At 31.6% G+C, this 14,183-nt stretch overlaps 1 protein-coding gene across 1 annotated transcript in view; it reads right to left on the bottom strand.

Annotated features, from left to right (window-relative positions):
- Window positions 1-11,043: 11,043 nt before the first annotated feature.
- Window positions 11,044-14,183, bottom strand: part of LOC147065943 (long-chain fatty acid transport protein 4-like) — a 64,734-nt gene continuing 61,594 nt past the window's right edge. The window contains exons 12-13 of the mRNA XM_085955948.1: window positions 13,370-13,526; window positions 11,044-11,960 (exon numbers count right to left, since the gene is read on the bottom strand). Of these exons, the coding sequence (XP_085812074.1) occupies window positions 11,806-11,960; window positions 13,370-13,526 (312 nt within the window). The 3' untranslated portion in view covers window positions 11,044-11,805. The remainder of the gene's footprint in view (window positions 11,961-13,369; window positions 13,527-14,183) is intronic.

Raw genomic sequence — 14,183 nt, 5'->3', positions numbered from 1 at the left:
TGAGGACTTCATCCGGCACAACTGCTGCTGCTGCTGATGATGATTTATTTGATATCGTTTCAATTAATGCTTTATGTGTTTTTATTTCACATATATTTTGTTTATAGCAATTATTTATTCATAGAGAATGAATTGACCTGACAGTGTGCAGTATTTTATACAATATGTATGTAGTATCTTATAATATAATAATCCAATAATGTTTATTTATTTATGTGTAGCTTTTTGTGTATTTAGTTTTAATGCATTTTTCAAATACAATTGCGATCTAACATTGATTTAATTGATATAGAAAATTTTATACATTTTCATAATAACTATGCTAGTCACATATTTGGGTTATTGATGCAAATAAACATGAATTCCAATTAGATTTAGAAGTAATCTATACATATTAATATGAATAAAACTGATATTGACCAATTTTCGATATTGAAAAAATCTCACGTAATTTACTGGTATCCCACAACTAATTCACATATTTTTTAATAATGTATATCAGTGTTTCCTAAGCTGTTGTACATGTACCCCTGATGACACACGGTTGAACTGACTTCATTTTAGTTAATGTTCTTTTTGAATATCCAGTTGTATCGTTTGCCTTTCCATTTCTGAGAAATAGGTTTTTTTGCGATTGTAAATGAGCGTGGCGAACACATGTGATCGAAATTACTCTTTTTGTTTTGCTCCCCTTTTGCTGAACTTCAACATTGTTGTTGTCAATCACTGTAAACCATCCCATCTTTTCTTCCACTGACGCTGTCAAAGTTATTCGTCAGTTACAGATTTTTTCTTTTTTTGCTTTTGACCATGTCCGATCCTAATAAGATCGTATGTACCTCCACAGTGTGGAAGTTTGTATTAACAGATTTTTGTTTTTACGTGAAGTGGATGTCAGCCACTTGCTCAACCTATTAGACCCATACCCTGACTTCAAACAAAAATTGTTACATGTATATGTCAGACCCAGGATTCGAATCTGGGACCCACGACATAATTAGTTGACGTGTAAGCCGCTCGGCCATCGTGGGCGATAATACGTTTGTAATAGACAAAATAGCCATAGTGCGTAATATGTGTGTATTGTGTGTTTGAATGCACACTACACTAAACATATGTATCAACTGACGGTCTGTTTCGTTATTGTTAAAATAAGCAATTTAAGCGGTTGGTCAAGATCAACTCGTAATCAAAACTTTGTTTATATGTTGCGTATACTCAGAAATTTTCATATTTACCATTGCCCTAATGGTACAATCGGTAAAGCTTTACTGTCTACTGACAAATTGATAGTTTGAGACCGACCACAGCGGTTTTTATTTGGCTAATGTGGTTTTTGGTTACATATCAGTCTACGAATGAAATTGCTTACACGATCTTCATATGAAATATATATATTATATAGATAAAATAAATAAATATGGAACCGGGTTTTATTGTACTGACGTAATATTATTGTATTAAGGAGTTTCATACCAACAGTTTTAATTACTCGCTGTCTATGAATATCGTTATTCGTTTCCCTATTTTCGTATATCTAAATTTTACAGTGGGCACGAGCATGTTGTGAGTTTGGGAAGCACTGGTGTATATTATATATAATGATTTAATCATTATATCCCCATACATGCGTATATTAAATATGCAAATTTTAAAATATACATAAAAATCTTTTTATTTTGTTATGTTACCACATAAAAAATTTAAGTTTGTCTAAATTTCTACGCAACTTATATTAAATTATTTTATATATATTGTGCCATGATTGGTTGAAAAAGATATCTGTTCATAAAGCATTTATCTTTATAACAGATATTCGTGATTATAATGAATATATTGTGTTTGGGTTGATTTTACATTTAGCGCTTCATAATGTTTCTCATAATATATAGTATTATTTTTTTTTGTAAATATCTCATTATTTTTAAAATATTTATCCTCTTATCTTCTTGGAAGCTGTTTTTTTTTTTGTTTGTTAGGAAATACCATTGTGTTGTGTATATTGATTTTGATTCAAGACAATTAAGGTTCAAAACACATTATGATCACCTTACGTGCTGTCACAGTAAGCTGCCGCTACGGAAAAAGTATGTAGTGTCATTTTTCTTGGTATTTAAAATGTTATCAGACTGATGCTCCCATCCCGTAGCACATTTTGAACCTTTAAACGAACATTGTCACTTAGCAAAATATGCCGAAATCACCAGAACAACAATGACACCCGCATGACTCAATCAACGTTTTTTATCATTGTCTACATGCAACATATTTTGGGCTCACGTGTTTTTTGTTTTTATTGGTTGGCATTATGTATTTTCTATAAGAATATTGTCTATTATCAGTTATGGTCTGCAGGTTGGGTTCTGTTCAAAATATTATATATGGATGCAATATCGCAAGTAATTTTAACTTACGCACACGTAGAAACTGTTAAAATTAATTGAAATATTAATTGAAAGTTGGTACTCTCCATCATTGAATTTATAGAAATAGTGATCATTCAAAATATTCTGCGGAATGATGAAACCATAGACTAAATCGTACCAGCAAGTGTCAGTACGTAACGTGATCATAATGTATTATTTGAACATGTAGGTTGAAAATATAATATATTATTTATATTAATATTTAGAACAAAAATAGCTATAAAAATTAAATCATTTATATCGAAATATGTAGTATAGAACAACTGGTATATTTTAATTATTTCGTATTATTTTTTTATTATGTATTATCTCTAGAAATTCCATAACACATTAATTTTTATATATTTTTAGGTGCTGTTTTTATTTATCTTGTTAAATTTTTTTTTGTGATTTAGTTTGCACTTTACAACATAAAGGTAAATCTTATTAAGTGGATTCGTTGTTAATTACTTATACTAAATACATACTGAGGGCATAATGCAGAACCATATTGATTTAGAAAAGATAAAGACGTATAACAACACGTTGCATGTTTTTTCTCACTTCTTCTTAAGCATTCTAAGAATAATATTTTTTTTTGTTTTCACTTCAATTAGGACTCGACATTGTAAATTAGACATCTATCTTTTCATTCTGCATTACACTCTTAAATAACAATATCAGCTAATGACAACATAAATTGGTTGACGTTATAAGTACCTTCATGGAGCTGTGCTATTATGGTATGGGATTATTTTCTTTGTGAATATTTTAGTTAATATCAGCGGTGAAGAGTTGGTACTATGTAAACGAGTATTTAACATTTACTTTGACTTAAAATAATTGAAAAATAACTTAATTTCAAGATTTCGTTCATTATCAACTACCTTTTAACTGCCGCAAGCATTTACACGTGCATGGATTTACTGCCGACAGTACGTATTATCGCGGCCATAACAAGAAAATGCACGTAAACATATATTATCATGCAAGTTGCACGATTGCATGCATGAATCAAAAAAAGTTCAGAAGTTTTTGAATTTTCACGCGACAGTGGGATTATTTGATACGAGGGTGGGTCAATAATTCCTTAGAAAAAAGCATTAAAACAGTTTTGATTTTTGTATTTTTTTTTTATTTCTCAACATAATCTCCTTGGAGCTCAATACACTTGGTTAGACGTTTCTCAATTTTTTTTAAACCGTCAGAAAAATAAGTTTTCGGAAGGTCCTCAAAATAAGCATTTGTCCGATCGATGACTTCTTCATTTGAAAAAAAACGTTGTCCACTTAGCCATTTTTTTAAGTTTGGAAAAAGGAAAAAGTCACTGGGGCTAAATCTGGCGAATACGGTGGGTGGTCGACCAATTCGAACTTCAATTCTTCAATTTTAGCCATTGATCGTAAACATGTGTGAACACGGGCATTGTCCTGATGAAAGAGGATTTTTTTCCTGTTTAAATGAGGCCGTTTTTCTTCAATTTTGTTTTTTAGCTGGTCCAATAAAGATGCATAATAATCCCCTGTTATTGTTTTTCCTTTTTCCAAATAGTCAACGAAAATAATTCCACGTGCATCCCAAAATACAGTAGCCATAACCTTACCAGCTGATTTTACGGTTTTCGCCTTCTTTGGACATGGTTCGCCTTTCGCAATCCACTGCTTCGACTGTTCTTTCGTCTCGGCAGTATAGTGGTGTATCCATGTTTCATCTACAGTCACAAAGCGACGAAAAAATTCATCCGGATTGCGTTGCATGAGCGACAACAGGGCTTTAGAGGCCACCACCCTATTGCGTTTATTGTCGACTGTGAGCAAACGCGGCACCCATCTTGCAGAAATTTTTTTCATGCCCAATTTGTCATGTAAAATAGAAATAACGCTACCTTTTGAGATCCCTGTAACCTCAATTATCTCACTCAACTTTAATCTTCGGTCACTTAACACCATATCGTGGATTTTATTGATCATTTCTGGTGTAGTCACCTCTACAGGACGTCCTGAGCGTGGTTCATCCTTTGTTGATGTACGACCACGTTTAAATTCATTTAACCAGTTATAAATAGTTGCAAGTGAAGGAGCAGATATGCCGTGAACTAAATCCAACTCATTTTTTATTTCCTTTGCTGTTAACCCTTTTATATTAAAATGTTTAATAACAGCTCTAAACTCAATTTTCTCCATTTTCCATTTTCCACAAGCAAAATTTTTTTTTAAATGTACGAGAAACACACAACAACCCGACCAATCTGATTGAAACTTCGCAGCATACTGAATCGGTAGTGCCGCTGCATGAAAACAAACCGCTTACAGTACTAGTCGCGCCACCTGTCGGCTTTTCTAAGGACTTATTGACCCACCCTCGTATCTGTGCCTCCGCAGTAGAATGATTGTGGCGAGCCTGCCAGTAAAAAAACTTAACTACACCGCACCGCGCAGACTCATTTTGAGGTTAATCGATTTTCACAACCTGTCAAATAGTACGTACTATAAAATGACAACATCGCGTCTTGCTTACTCTTGAAGAATGAGATTGGTGAGACAGTCAGCACTTTTACGCGTAAACAGTTATTATCGCGATAGTTTAAAATACACGCTATTGTTGCAAGTAAATCCATGCACGTGTACAGGCTCTATAATTGTACGTTAATTATACCAATTAATTAATTGCGGCACAGAAAGGATTAAGTAGAACTAGAAAATTATTGACAGTTTCGTTACGGCATATAGATCGCTGTCAAATTATTCTACTGTGCAATAGTTTGTGTATAATATGTATTGAAACGAGACAATCTAGCAACATGTAATTTATTGTTGCATATGAATAGTAACAATAAGTTGAACGTTTGCTTGCAATTAAATGTATCAAGACAAATATTGCCGCACTACATAAAAATAAAGATCGAGTGTTTTTTTACCAGAATGAATTTATCCAACACTGTTTATGTAACGGTGAATATTTTTTTTAGAAATCCCTTTGTATTCATCGTTTACCTTCATTTAACAGGCGCTCTTCACCACTGATAAAATAAACATATCTCGAAAATTTTACTTAATAACTTTTACCATTAAGATTAAACTGACGACAGGCATGTCATTTTTTCACTTCTGAATTCATCTACATAGCCTTGTTGAATTATGTTAACTGGAAATGAATAATAATTATCTTATTTGGAAAAAAAAATTATCGTTCTGTATGAAATCTTTGAATATGTAAAAAAACTGGTCAACACTCGACGCTTTTTGCCAGATGCGCAATTACCTTACATACAGCTTCAGAGACGGACACTCTGGCACTACTCCGCTGTGGTTATATAATATACATAATAAAATATCACTGCCATGTCATTATTGTTAAATTCCATTGAAATGAATTGTTTTTGTTTGTATACAAAGATGTTCATGTGATGATTTTTGGTGCCATTCCAAAGCCCCGCCCCATTGATAAGCAAATTTATATTTATAACAAAGACAAAATGTATATCAGCAATATATGAAAGGAAAAAATAATTAAATGAGTTGTTTGATGTAACTGTTTGCTTTATTTAGAATTGTTTTAAATTCACATACCCTCCCCTCGATAATCATTATACATGAAAAAAAAATATTTTCATCACAAATTATTTACTGTACCTACAAGCTTTCTCAATTTAGTAGCGAAAGCTCAGTTATTTTCGTTTAAGAATATATTATTTTATACCACTAAAAACAGACTACAAAACTAAAAACAAAATCGTCCCCTACTTAAATAATCTAAAAAAATATACACATATTGTTTGCGTAATAATTATAATAATTAAACTAATATAAAATATCTTATTTGTATACCCTTTTTTGAAAGGTTACATACGTATACAGAAAACAAACCTCAAAGACTATCTGCTTAACAAGAAGTTATTCTTTCTTTTAATAATATGTAGATATCAATCAGTGTACAAAAATACTTAATGGAAAATTAAGAAAATGTTTGCAGTATTATTAATTTAACAAATAACACGTCATGTGTGTCAAATTTTACTTATTTATTATTTCAATAAAACAATTAAATATTTTAGTCACCGCTAAAGTCATAACTAAATAACTGATATATATATATATAACCATGGTTATAATTGGATTGAATTAGTTTTCCTGTCATTTTATCATGACAATATGCAGTTATATATATGTCAAAAGTAGGAATCTTAAATAAATTATTAGTGTTATTTTTGGTCAGTAACTGGAAGAAGTGGGCGGACAATGTCAAGAGGGTGGGAGAGAGGAAAGCCTGGGAGACAATTGTGCAGTCGGCCATGGACTCGGATGGTCTGCAGCGCCAGCCTAACTAATTAACATGAAAATGTAAAACAACACCTGCGATCCACACACTGTCAATGATGTACACTACCATTAACAGAAATGTGGGTTTATCTACCTTTTTCAAACCCTTCTTAATCGCATTATCTACCAATTGCATTATTTAGAGAAGGAAATAACATTATCAAGTTTAGTAAGTTTCTCAAAAACAGGATTAATCAGATTACTTAGTTATGATATTGAGGTGACAATTTAATTGAAATTTATAATAATTTATAGAAAATACTTTTTAATTAAATTGTTGCAAAGATTATTGAATCAGATCAAGATAAATTGTAAGATAATGAAAATATTTAATAAAAGGGTAACTAATCTTTGGAACGTGTAATAAGTATGTGTAGATTCTTATTTACGTACTAATTAGTTTGATTATAAAATTTATTGATAAACCAAGTGTATGAAGGAAATGTGATTGTATTGTGGTGTGCATAGTTTTATATCATTTATTTATATTGTTTTATATCATAATAATTACATAATAAAATATGAAGCTATTCAATAATATTAATCGATACATACAAAAGTGCAATAAAATACTCGAGAGTTTGACTCAATTATTCCAGCACATAGAGGAGGCTGGTATATCTGGTCCTATTTCACAATAAATAATCCCAAAGTCGAGGAACATGGAGATGTGTACATACATTATTATATTATCATGTGGCAGTAGGAACCAATTTATTTAAATTTTTTTACGGGAACATAGATAACCGAACGTTATAGTTATATTATTAGTGTTGATAGGTACTAATACATTCACTGCAAACCACGGACAGATGAGGCTGCCGAGTTATGTAGATACATAGGAAGCTATGAATTTTATCAAGAGTCTAGTTAAAATCATAAAAATGAGGATTACCTGCCACAACAAATTTTTAATATGGACGAAACTGAAAAAAATGCCAGATCAGTCATATTATATATCCCAACTAGAAAAATCTATGCCAGGTTTTAGTGTGTCTGAAGATAGGCTAACCCTTTTATTTGGTGGACATGCTGCTGGGGATTTCAAAATCAAACCTCTTCATCAATCAATGTTTTCTTAAATGTATGTATGCATTTCCATTTTATTTTCACTTTTCACATGATTTTAAGTTTTATTCGACTTGCACGAAAATCTTCCGAACGAATTAATCACGTAAGTCAAGGACTTACTGTATGTCAGTGTAGATAATGACTACATAAGAATCATACAATTGAAAAAATTATAAAGCTTTGATTTTATTTTTCAAATTAATGAATTTTTGCGCATTGTCTAAGGTTGCGCTCATGGAGAAACTAAAATCTGACGAACTGGTCGCTGATGGAACTCATAAACTGGCCAATGACTGATGCTTCGCACACGACGCTACTGAAACCCGCTTGCAATAATAATCTCATAACCTCAAACTGTCACACCCATTGTCTTTCCTACTTCATTCTAAGCTTTTTCCATAATATCTTTACGGGAATATTCCTGGCAGCCTGTAATTATACAGGCAGGAGAATTTTTCAACATCTGTCACATATTTTAAATTAAATTTGATGTCTTGACTTGTTATTGCTTCTTTAGTTCAGTTCAGTGCTACCAATTTCGATAAGAAAACATGATTTTTCATCGAATCTACTGATATTGGTACCACTGTTTTATGAGAGACTGGGAGACTAGCATGTCGCGTCTCTTCGGTTTAGAGCCGCCATTGAAATACATTAGTTAGATACTGGTGAAATTTTAGTTTCAGTCTTGTTTGTTTCGAGTATTCTCGTGAGCGGAAAGCCTACAAGTTAAGTTGTCTATGATCCTGTCAAAGAGTAGAGGTTGCTTCCTATCGCCACATGACCAAATAATATGTAACAGTCCTCGTAGTAGATAATCTTTGACTTAGAGAAAACTTATCATAAAATAGTTGACCTTTTTATAAATTCGCTTTATTCTTGGCATCAAAATTTGGTACGTCATGTAAAATTTAATATTATGAAATTTGTCTGAGAATCATTTAAATTGTAAATAGCAAATGGTACACTCACCATATTTACTCAGTTGTCTCTTGACTTGGATTGTTTTAATGTAAATGACCACAAAATTGAAATAGAATCAAATACATAGTAAGCCGAGGTTTAGTCGTAAAGTTATTTTGAATAAATATAAACTACAAATTAATAATTGGGAAATATTTTATTATTATTCTAGTGTTGGCAAGTGAGATATATATATGCAAGGCACAAGTCAATCCACTTTTCACGCTATTTCCTTTGACTACCATTGCATGAATTATTTCTATATTTATTATACAATGATTAGTCAGTATCGATACAATTTTTAAATTGGTAAACATTTGAGTGCATCGCCAGATAATTTTTTCCATCAGGGGATTGATTGCTTCAGAGTCCCAGCTCTAACACCAAACCCGCTGTAGCAGCAGCGTCATATATTAGTAATTATATAAGTGCAATTATATTATTATATACTAAATTGATTTCTAATTATATTTACCACATATTCTGCTTTCAATCTAAACACTCTCAACAACATTCACAAAATACACATTATCAAAGATTCCATGGAAATAATAGACCAATTTGGTAATTCAATGCAATGAACATATTACTATTACATAGTTGACATCCCAACTGTCTTGCATGCACCAGATACTTGATAATCAAAGTTATTTGATGATAAAAATGAATAGATATTGTCATTGTATATTAAATACTTCCTATGTGGTGATTTTGACAAAAATCAGTTATTGATACCACGTGATGCACATTTTTTTCTCTCTACCGTATCTATTATAGTATCACTTGTGGAAAGATCAAATAGAAAATTAAATCACCAAGTAAAATCCATATGAAAATTAATACTATGTGAGAGCATCCAAAATCTTGCACCTTAATTAATCCTATGTGAGCGTCTGCCGCAAGATAATCTTAAGTGAACACGGCATGTTTACACATGATTCAACATATTCAACACGGTGCATATAGAATTAATCCTATGTGATAAAAACATGGAAAAAACTACGATTTTACCATTTAATAATATATTATAAAAAAATATGATTATCCAATTTTAATTTATGATTAGGATCTACAAAAATTGTTAATACATATAACATTTACGAACAGTTTTTTTCGATTATCTCAGAATATGACTCAAACCACATAGGAGGGTATTTAAAATACAGCGACAATATGTCAAAAACTCATTCCCAGAAAAATTACACCTACCCAACCAATAAGATACTATTAAGCTTTTGTTACTGGAGACGCCCTTATACACGTCATACATAGATCAGTGTCAGTTTGGGACATTCATTAAGTTAGCTGCACAATAGCGCAATAAAACCTCATTAGCTACACACTGCCCCATACCAATCGTGTTACAAGAAACGTTAAAATCATTCATAAATGTCAAAACCTGGGATTACTTGTGAAATTAGCTAAAGTCTCATGCTACACCCAAAATAATAGTACGGTGCCACAAATTTATCTGGAGAATTGATGGGGGAGCCACAGTAGAAAACTACCCAATCAAGACTCACAACTGAACAGAATCTTAGAGTGGAATGACGTATTCAATATGGCGTCATTGTAATTCCATTTTTGTTAGCTCTACAGATAAGTTTGTGGGACATTCGATGGCTCCGTTCTATAGTACGATAAGTCAAAAATTTCAAGTTTTGAGTTTTGTATATCGCTCCTTTACAGTTCCACAAAATTACAACTCAAAATAATTACTGGTTATCCTCGTAGGGCCGATATTTTTGTCACTTTTCTACAAGTCAGTATAGGTGAGTCAAAACTTTGATCAGCTATTAATCAAAACTAGTAATACCTAGTTGTAGCACTACGGAACTGAGTCATCGGTATATTGTTGTGAAAGATCCAAACATTATTTATCATTTAAAAATATCAATGCAAGTTAATTTTAGGTTTCCAAAAAAGTTTATTCTTTCCATGGAATAATGTAGCCATCTAATCCAATACGTAATCATTCTTTAGCATGATTGGTTTTCAACTTATTAATATTCTCAAGCGAGAAATTGACTTGGTTGTCTGCTTATTGCGGAAGGATGATTGCGTTTACGATAGTAGTTATTGCTTAGAGAAGATTTATAATTACTTTTAATGCGGGTCCAGTGGGTATAAAGAATTCTTAGGAAGGATGAATTTCGCAAAAAAATATCAATAAAACTGTACTTATTACTAGAGAAAAATAAGATTGTAACGGTGTCATTTAAAATAATATTGGTACCATGAGTAGATACTAATATAATATTATATTAATGTTAAGATGCCATCTTAAAAATATTGAAGTTTTTTTTATTATTCTGCATACATATGAAAAAACTGGGTTTGGAATAACAAAAATAATATAATAAATATTAATTTGAAAGTTATATTGATCATATTCTATTTAAAAAGCCTTTACTCTACCGAATTTATAACAATATACAAAAACAATAATTTTTGAAACTCTGTTAACAGAACATTTTATTGACGAAATGAATTAATACATCTTTGCAATAATTCATTTGATGACAAAAATGGTATAAATTAAAACATTTCAATCATACCAACATAATATAACAAAATTAATATAACCACCTATAAGAAAACTGACACATAAAAAAATAATGAACTGTTTGAAAATAGTGTAATAAAATTAAAAAATATTCAGAATGTTTTCAGTAAACAATTAATTAATCCCCTAAATTTAACATATCACAGAAAATAAACCTTCACTTTCGATTGAATAAATCTGGTCTCATGGGATATTTTATGAATATTATACAATTATTACAATATTATGTACCAAAAATTAATTGCGTAATATACAAACAAGTTATGTAATATTTCTTCAACTATTTCACATGAACTGCTTTGAGATTCTTTATATCGTAGGCGTATGAATTTTAATCTATGTCATTATATTATATAAATTGTCATTGCTGTAAGCAATCGCTATGTTTCAGTAAAAAGAGGTCAATTAAAAAACATCTCCAATTTATTTGATTACATTTGACTAGATCTAGAACCTAAATGAATAATATCGAATACGAGATTTACAGCCTAACACGACCCTGGTTAATGTCTTCGTACATTTGAGTGGTGACTCGCTCCCACGGTTTGGAACCATTCCTAAAGTAGATCAGGTCTTTCGTTGTGTCCGGATCGAAGCCTTCTTTTTGGTAACTTAACTTTTTCAATTTGAAGGTTCCTAAAAATAAAAAAATATTGAGTTGAATTACTACTCTCTCATGGTAAGTAATGTGTAAACCAGAGAGTTGGAGCCAAGGTCTGAACAAAAACGAAACATAAGTTCGCACTTATGAGTGAGTAAGCATTCTGCACGCTTATATCTCCGCATCATGCGTTAGAGTAAGATAGAATTTCTACGGCTGAATTAAATATTTTTTCAAAACGTCACCGGTAAAAATGGATTAGACTGATTTTACGTTTATTTAAAAACTGCGAGCATGTGTTGCTGAAATTTATTGTTATTGTGTTAAATATTATAAAGTTAGTGGTAATTATTTTTAGATATTTTAGTAGAACCTATTGTTAACTATGTTGTGTTTAAATTTGGTAGCCGTACTGAGAAGCAACACGCTGGTATTATGTTTCATAGTTAAGTTGATAATAATAAAATCAAGGTTCTACTGTGCGCTATGCGCAAAAAATAAAAACAAAAAATAGGCGCTCTTTATATATCATTACTTTGAGGTTGGAGCGGACCCTTTTTTGAGTTGTTCCGCTCCGGGACCTAATACTTGCTCCAGCTCCGCTCCGGGTAATTTTTTTTAATAGGTATTATATGTATATATTAAAAAATAAGTAGTTTGAAAAATAAGGTTTTTTATTTGTCTTTTTTTATTATCAATTCTATTAAACAAAATTGCTGACAGCAAATCATCTTTCACTATCTGCCTCGTCTGTTAAAAAAGTGAGGTTATTTATCACTCAGCAGTGTTGCCGTATTTCAAATAATTCCAGTGTTGCAAAATGTCAAATATAATATTTTCATTGGATTTTAATATGATTTAAAACCCCATTGCTCCACTACTCCGTGCTCCTGCTCCAGGCTCTGCTCCAATGCTCTGATGTAAATAGTACGTACCGGTATTATTATTATGATGTAGGTAATGTCTTTTATAGTTAAACTTGTTTTACAGCTAGCATAATATTTAATAGATTTAGAGAAATTATTCTATTTTATTTTATCAGTAATTTAAATGTATATGGCAGCCTGCTCTTAATTCTATTTCTTTGTTAGGTGCTTACTTACTGTTACTTACGATTTTACGTGATTGTTCATTTATAAAACACTTTTACAAAGGTACTGTTAGGCTTGTAACACTAGTGCAAGACACTTTTACCTCAGTGCGTCCTTGGCAACAGTAAAAACTAAGTGCACACATATAAAACTTCCTACGAATTAACCTACAATAGCCAATATAAATGAGAAAAGGTATGAGTTGAATCAACACCCATTCAAAGTTGACTAAAACTCAATCTTCTTTTGGCTTCTGTGAAATATATTGATTTCAGACTTATCTCTTTCTTCCTCTCAACTTTTCTAACAATCACTTTGATATACAAAGGTCTTATTTCCATAGAAGGTTTTACCTGTTATTTCAATGTCTTTCATGATTCGAAGAAATAGTGGTCTTGCAAAGGACGGCAAAGCTCTATCGATCCCATTAGCAAGTCTCGGAAGGTCTAAATCTCCTTCATCAGCATCCACCATCGCCACCATACCGGCACGCCCTTCCACCATTGGAATCTAAGCACACATTTAACAATTAGAATTACAACAGCACAATCAATAAACCAACATTTTATAATGAAAATTTAACACAACCTGAACTGGTTTTGTCTGCTTAAATGGAGACACTGTTGAAGATTTTCCCCAAAGCCAGAGTTTTTTTTAAACTTAAGCAGCCTAACCCACTGTTTTAGCATTATATTTTCTCCGGGTACATAATATATTTTTAATTTTAAATAAAATCACTCAATAATTTGATTGTACCTATGCCTATTTAATTTAAATAAAGTAATGCGATGTTTGTTCTTATACAAGCAAAATGCATCAACACAAAGAAAAATTCTTTACATATTTAGCGATCCCAGATGTCCTGGTTTTCATACACTTGTTCTCCTGTGCCAGAAAATTGTTTCAGACAGCTATTATATTATCTTTTGAACAACCCATCCTTGAGTCTTCTAGACTGCCACCTTGGGAATCACTGTTTAAAGTGGATGAAACTGGTCCTGAGCATCTATTCTATCGGCAGCTATCGAGGGTAGTAGCTTGTATTAGCACTTATTGTAACTTTTACACCAAGTTAGTTGTCTAAACAGTCAAAACTGTCTATCTCGCTCTAAAATTTAATACAACCAAGAGATGTGCTGTTAAAACATAGCACTTATTGTAATTGTT

The sequence above is a fragment of the Rhyacophila brunnea genome, unplaced genomic scaffold (genome assembly GCF_057557595.1).
Source record: "Rhyacophila brunnea isolate RB1 unplaced genomic scaffold, BYU_Rbru_1.0 scaffold_5, whole genome shotgun sequence".
NCBI classification, from domain to species: Eukaryota; Metazoa; Arthropoda; class Insecta; order Trichoptera; family Rhyacophilidae; genus Rhyacophila; species Rhyacophila brunnea.
Note: the sequence above shows the minus strand (reverse complement) of the source record. Positions and strands in the feature narration are given on the sequence as shown.